This window comes from Motacilla alba, chromosome 3 (genome assembly GCF_015832195.1).
Source record: "Motacilla alba alba isolate MOTALB_02 chromosome 3, Motacilla_alba_V1.0_pri, whole genome shotgun sequence".
Taxonomy (NCBI): Eukaryota; Metazoa; Chordata; class Aves; order Passeriformes; family Motacillidae; genus Motacilla; species Motacilla alba.
The window spans coordinates 52148752-52156138 of record NC_052018.1 but is presented as its reverse complement, the minus strand read 5'-3'; the positions used below and the strand labels follow the sequence as shown (position 1 = coordinate 52156138).

Genomic DNA, 7387 nt, shown 5'->3' with positions numbered 1-7387 from the left:
AACTGTGCCAGACTTTGTCAAAATGCTGTGCAGCAATGGAGTATTGTAAACAGTACTTAGATTAAGCAAGTGGAGCACAAACCATTTCTTCTTACCTGGCTGAAAAGTATCACTTGTACTATTATGAAGACCTAAAAAATCCTAATGAAAGAACTCTCTTACTGTAAGGAGTCATCCTAAGAGAGCATGACCGAGTATCTCAAAATGTATGTCATTCTGCTCCACCTTTATTAAATGACCTCAGGCAAGCTGTCAATATATGTGTGCTCTATAAACATTTTGCCTAAGACAGGATTCCATCATTTCAGTGTAGGGACAATAAATAGCACATAAAAGAATACGAATGCAGAGGAAATATTCATGTTACATAGTTCCTGCTTAACAAGTATTATTTTTGCAATACTTAACACTATTGGCAACTTTATACCTATCATGGGCTTAAAATTGCTGATGAGCGGGCAAAACCAGCCCTGTATTCTAAGTAAAGAGTCTGTTGCAGTCAGCCTTGTGAAAGAAACCTTTTAGTGTCAGTGATAATGAAAATACCTGGTACATATGACAGCGTTAAAATGGTGTCATGACCCGGCAATTTCTATTCAGTGCTGTCACACCCATGCACTGTGCAGATTGGGATTGTCATCATGTAAATGTAATAGGATTCTTTATCCTGCATTGTTGCTCAGCTAGGAAGAGTAATTCTGAGTTTCCTGTAAATTCTGAATAGCAGCAGGGGGCCATGAATAGCTTGGAAACCTATATTTTTTCCATTTATTTTTTTTAATGCAAATTACACTAGTAAGTCAAAAAAATCACTTTTGTTAAAAATACATTCAGAATTAACAAATGCCAAAAAGAAATGAAAAAAAGGACACATTTGGATTGTATCTCTTGCCTTCTGAATATTTTAGTTTATAACAAAAGCCCAGCCTAGAAAAATAACATTCTTTACTGGATTTTGAGGAGGATACAGCTGTACAAATCAAAAATGCCATCCAGATATTCTCACATTACTGTGCTCTAAACTGCTTCCAGAAGAGATCTGTCCACTAATCATTTAGTTGAGTAGTCAACAGTCCTAATTTTTTTTTATGGTGGTGCTCTAACTGCAACTTAAGCAAGGTTATGAATACCAACTTCATATAGGTATGTATGTGTGTATATATATATATATATATATATATATACTGTGTGTATGTGAGTGTGTGTATCTACTCTATATGTAATATATGAATACACATTTATATTGCAATCCATAGTAGTTAAATGTGCTTCCTATTTCCTAAGCATTTTACAAACATTAACAATTCAGACCTCACAGAAAGCCTGTGAGGCATATATTATTCCTGTATTATGGATGGGAAGACTAAGACACAGAGAAATTAAGGCCAAAATTTTCTAATTTAAAATCAGGCCTATAAGCTACATGTAGACACTTCATTAAATTGTCTGACTTCTAAAATTGCTAACTACCAGTAGCTGCTGTTCCATGGGAAATCACTGAAAGGTATGAAAAATTATCTTCTGAAAATTGGATTGCTGCTTAGGTGCCTAAACTGGTTTCTTTTCACGTTAAAAAATGATTTTTATAGAAATATCATTTTGATTAACTGGTATACAGGGAAAGATAAAATAACCTGTTATGACATTTTCATCCCATTTAAACCTCTTCATTGTGTTTAATACTGTACATGTGCTATATTTAATACTACATAAAAGTAGGAACTTTTTTAGTTTTGCAAGTTATGGGAAATTTCAGCCTGTCACTTGGAAGTTGCATGGGGTTTCCAGGGGGTGAAAAGCATCTCTACCCAGTAGGAACTCATATTTTTAGGTACTCGAGTATGAAAATTTGAAGTTGAGATCCAAATCAGCAATGAATGCTTTGCAGGATCAGGCCTAGGGGACATTCATGTTTCATGCATGAAATTCCCAGCAGTATCTGAGATGGGAACCCTTGGTCCACTGCATCAGAATCTTCCTAGGTGATGCAGCCCCCAAATATAGTTAGTCCTGTGTATTTTATATTCATAGACATACACACACCTTCACACACTTACATATATATATATATCTATCTATATCTATATAAATCTCACTGAATCAATGTAGGTATAGTTCCTGAACATGTCCCATATCTTGTTTTCACTGGTGAATGCCTGTTCCTCTGTCATTGTCCAGAGTTGTTGCTTGTGACACTGTACATCCATGCAGACACAGCAAAGGGCACTGGCTTGTACAGGGATGGGTGAGTGGTGAGAGTGCACAGGCCTCTGGAGCAAGGGTTTGGCCAGCAGGGAAAAGGGAGTTGCCCAGGGGTGCCTCGAGCATTTCCAAACACTGACCTTCCCTCTTGCCCCCAAAAAGCTACGTGGTCACCTCAGGTGTGGTGAGTGCGTGCGTTTGTCTATGCAAGGTCTGAGCAAAGAAACAATGACAATCCAAGTTTCTGAAAAACCTGAGCAAAATATTGGGTTTTCCTAGTGAAACCATCTACGTTCTTGAAAGTACAGATCAGATGTAGAATAAAACATATGTTCCTAGGAGTTCAGAGTATTCCATATACACATTGACCTACTAGCAAAATTCCCAAAGGCATCTTGTTGCCAACTACGTAACAGCACAGAGGTTTTTTTTCAGCCACAATAATACAGGAAGATAAAATACACGTTCTAACACACAACAGATCCCCCAAATATACCACAAAAAGGTCGTCAGTATTTCTTCAACTCAACTTGTCCCTCCCTGCCCTCTTCAACCAAAATTGAGAAATAAAATATGTGGATCTCTTATGGTGCAATTAGAAAAAAAAGCTCGCTTACAGAGAATTTTTAGTTGAAATCAGATATAAAAGAGTAAACATAGCTAGTACATATTCAGTTGGCCTTTGTTCATAGAAATCTGCAGATGTCTCTGTAGTTAGTAAAAGATGTTTAGAGATAGCTATAAAACACCTACAGTGAGATAAATAAAACCAGCGGGATTAAGAAGCACTGTTTCTGCTGCTTATTTCCAGTAGGTTCAATTATTAGTTTCTGTTACCCCTTTCCCCATCCTGACCCCCAAAAGGTCTCATTTATTTCTTTATTTATTTTTCTTTTAAGTCATTATAAACTATTTCTTGACCACTGTGGAGCCCCGAAGGTAAAGCACTTATCAGACAGCTGGCAGTTTTCTACTTGGTTGCTCTGGAGCCATGGAGCAACAGAGCCTTATTCCCTGACATGAAAACAAAGCAAAACCAAACAGAAGAAAACCACTGACTTAGAAATCGTTCAGAATTAACAGCAGCATGTTAACTTCAGAAAGCTTGCACGTAGTTTCTCTAATGTGCAACGCAGTTGGGTTAAGGCAAGTATGAACTGTACAGCCTTCAGGGCAAACAATGCGCTGTCTATTGACTTCTGCTGCAAGGTCATCCTGGTATTTCAGTGTTGTGTTGACTGGGGAGACTCAACGTGGCCCAGAGTTTGGAGGAGGCTTCCACAGCACTGAGTGGGCTGGGTTTATGTCTTAATCCAGATGGGCCATGTTGCCGGTGGCCAGGGAAAGAAAGGGACAAAAGGTGGCACCAATGCCTCTGCTGTGTCCCTCTGGTGCTGAGAGGCAGGAGGTTCAAGGAGGGGCATCTCCTTTAGTACCTGTTAGAAAGAGAGGCTGAAGGTCTCTGTCGTTTTCTGTCTCACTGTTCAATCAGCTTTTATACATTATTTTTAACACAAAAATTGGAATTCTTTTCTCCTTGAAGAACCAGGAGGCCATCCTGAAAGATTTTTGAACAAGTCCTCTAGCCCACCTTGAATAGTCCCCATGTTTACTTTGACCTAGAAGAAAGACAGAGAAAGAACAATACTTACAATCCAGAGTAGACTTTTCTGATCCCTGCCCTGCCACTCTGGTGCCCTGCTGCAAGCAAGTGTAATCCACAAACCAGTAACAGTTCAGATACACATGGGATGAAGAGGACAGAAAGACAAAGTGTTTACTCAAGTAACTGCCTGGCTCTCTCTGGAACATTGTTAGAGAAGTCAGCACAAGTTTTCTAAACAATCTTAGGCAGGAGTTATATTTAATTATAATCTTAACTGTATGTCCATGGGTCAAGCGGAATATGACCTGATTTATAGAATCCATCAGATATGTAGCTGTCTTTGTAAAACCAAGAAGTGACATAGTATGAGGACAGAAGGGCTGGATTGAAGCTGCAGGGGAAAGCTGCCCACGGCTCACTCACAAAGCAGAGACCCTGTGCAAGTTCCACAGCCTGGCCACCTTAACAGTGTTGTCCCAAACCCATGTTTTGCAATTAAAGCGTTCAGTCTAAAATGGACAAGATGTTGTTTGTTGATTGTGAAAACTTAGGTGGTAGGTAATGTGTCTGAATCCCAAATCATGAGGACATATTTTCACAGAAGATTTGTACTGCATGAACTTGCAGAGTGTCATGGTGGTTATACTCAAGGTGCTAGTTTTAGTGTCTTTTTTTTGTGTTTCATTTATGCTTTAAGTGAATGGTGAAGTAGGTAGCCCTTTCAGTATGTGCAATTATCTAGACAAATGCCTACGTGTGTGTGTGAGTACAGATACTACAAATATTCTTAGGCTTCACAATAGGAGGAAAGCATGCTTCACTTCAGGGCTGCCCTGCATTTGAGCAATTTCTCCAGTGCATTAGGCATCAGACATGCATGGGGTTTTTTTTTGCTTCACTTCTTCTTTTCTTGAACAAACAAGTTCAGTGTGAAGAACATAAAGAAAGATCTCTCTCCCCTCCCTCCTTCCTACTGTTTTTAGAACAGTGATCATGCAGTGCAGTCTTGTTCCACAACTACCATTGTTTTTTTTCATGTGCACCAGAATCAGTGTCAGGGAGTGTTTAGTCACCTTCCTCCGTCACCTCCCAAGAGGAGAATTTTGTCTTGACAATTGATTTCCGCCATCTTATTGTGTCCTTCTCCCATGGTCTGGAAATGAGCACTGGCATCTCCGGCACAGAATGCCAGGAAGCTGCTTTTGAGTACATCAGCTGTGGCCACACTGCAAGGAGGTACATGAGCATCGGTTCTGTCCCGTTCTGTTCAAAAAGCGTATTCGTTTTGAAGGGACTGTCTAGGCTTCTTGGCTTGTACAGCATAGAGCACACTGTTGGCACTTAAATAATAAAAAAATCCCATTTATAACAGGTAGAGAAATGTAACCATAAGAATTCTTCCCCAAAACATAGTTTAAAATTGCATATATTTTTCACTTCAAAAAGTAACCTGATTTAAATTAAATATTAAATTGGAAGAGGTGATAAGGAAAACTGTGATGGGAATTTAAAGACTAAAACATAGAGAAAAAAACTTCAATGTGAACCTGAATCTAATAATTCTAGGCTATGAAAGGCAAGAGTACCCAGAGATAGTCACTTCAATTAACTACCTAAAGATAATATTTCTTTTTCAGAAACCAAGGTTTTTCTTTTCCTTAGATAACCTATTAATTTAGGGTTGTTTTGCATAACTGATGAAACACCACACAAAGTGCCTATGTGTGTTTAAACTGAACTAGAATTTTCTTAAAAGTAGAGCTTGATTGATGAAAATCACAAATAAAAAGAAATAAATCTTTAGATGAAATAGTCCTGACATAATAGAAATGTAAATATGAGAAGCCTGAATAAATCAATATAATTTGCATGTGTAAGTTGGTGTAGGTTCAATATAACCTCCATATTAACAAAATGAAGTCCTAATTTTAGCACACAGGAAGAAACTGGATACAAAACAGTATGTTTAACAGTTAGCAATTAGTAAACCCAGCATTCCTTCAGAAGAATAGCTAAATAGTGCATGTATAAAGGAGTTAAAATTGATTTTAATCACTTGGATGAAAAACTGTCTGACTTCCAAAGAAATTTGTTTCTGTTGATGGACTTCTGTCATTGCAATCCTCTGAATCAATTGACATCAGCAAGCAGTACGTGGATAATGACTGAGACCTAACACAAAATTCTGTATGTCTTCAAGATTTGTACTAGTTCTGTATATGAACCAATCTGGTGAATATATAGGGGCTTCTCTGTTCTGTATTACTGAGCTACATGTTGAAATTTGTATTTTGAAAGAATCTGAACTGAAGCTGATATTGTTTTGGTGAAGTCTTCAAAGAGGAGGCCATATGCTCTCCCTTCCATTTTGCAGCATGCCCAGCATACCACAGCACAGAGAACAAACTGCTGTTGTGCCTCTGCATATAGTTAGCAAAGTGATTTCTGTATTTTCTTGATCTTCTGCCCAAATTAGATGGGTTGATACTGTATCTTCCATATATGCTTAATATATCTTCTTATGCTTAATATATCTTCTGTTGCCTATGAATCCAAAGAAATTTTGTAGCAACTGATAAAATTATGGAAATAGTTATATGAATATAGATATACGGACATACATGGGTATAGTTGTATCCTGGGTGGACATGATTAGGGCTTGGAAAGTGGTGAGAGCATGGCAAGGGACTCTTTAAAGCAGAAGGTCTCTCCTCTCCCCTCCCCTCCCCTCCCCTCCCCTCTCCTCCCCTCCCCTCCCCTCCCCTCCCCTCCCCTCCCCTCCCCTCCCCTCCCCTCCCGTTTTTTCTTTCTTTCCTTGAATATTATGAAGGCTTACAATTGGTGATTATGGGGGGAACAAGCTCCATAGGGAACCAAATCTTTCCTCCCAACAAATAAAGCTTTAAAATACCAGGTATGGCCTGTGGTTATCATATCAACATGTTTTGATTTCTAATACATAATATTGCTGTAAATAGTGCTACAAGCAGATCAAACCTTGACTTGATTAACTTGACATTCGAATTTGTCACTCCACTACCTAATGGACTGCCTACATTTACAGAGCAACTGCAATGTGAATACATATGCATGTGTTCCTAGTGTGCCTCAGCTGTAAATAAAGAAAAGTATTACTAAATGCCATAAAAGCTTCTTAAGGACAGATTGTAGCAATCCTAGAGAGCCCTGTCCAACACTATACACTCAGAGGGAAACATGAAGTGTCTTTATTTGACTGTGGCTGGGACATGGCAATACTTTTGTGGATTGATTGGACAAAATGTCCACTCACATTCTGATTTCTGTCTCTCAGTTAAGACAGCTAAGTCACCTATACTCCAGTGAGCATGCAGAATTGAAATAAGAGAGAACACAGTTTACGTGGATTAATCATCTATCTCTTCATCTAAGCTACAGGCTTAAAACTATTGCCTTCTTTTTTTTTTTTTTTTTCCACAGGTCTAGCTTTCTTTCCAGTCAGTATGAAGATGCATAGTAAATGCAATCTGCTGTTCTGGAAGAAAAACCGAGAGCATAAAGAGAATGGGATAATAGCTAGAGGGCTCCATATGTTGATGA

At 38.5% G+C, this 7387-nt stretch overlaps 1 protein-coding gene across 2 annotated transcripts in view; it reads right to left on the bottom strand.

The window, feature by feature from the left end:
- Positions 1–209: 209 nt before the first annotated feature.
- The window catches only part of NKAIN2 (sodium/potassium transporting ATPase interacting 2), a 515822-nt gene continuing 508644 nt past the window's right edge, over positions 210–7387 (bottom strand). For both annotated transcript variants that reach the window (XM_038130925.1, XM_038130926.1), the window contains one exon: positions 210–3821. In XM_038130925.1, the coding sequence (XP_037986853.1) occupies positions 3812–3821 (10 nt within the window). In that variant the 3' untranslated portion in view covers positions 210–3811. The remainder of the gene's footprint in view (positions 3822–7387) is intronic.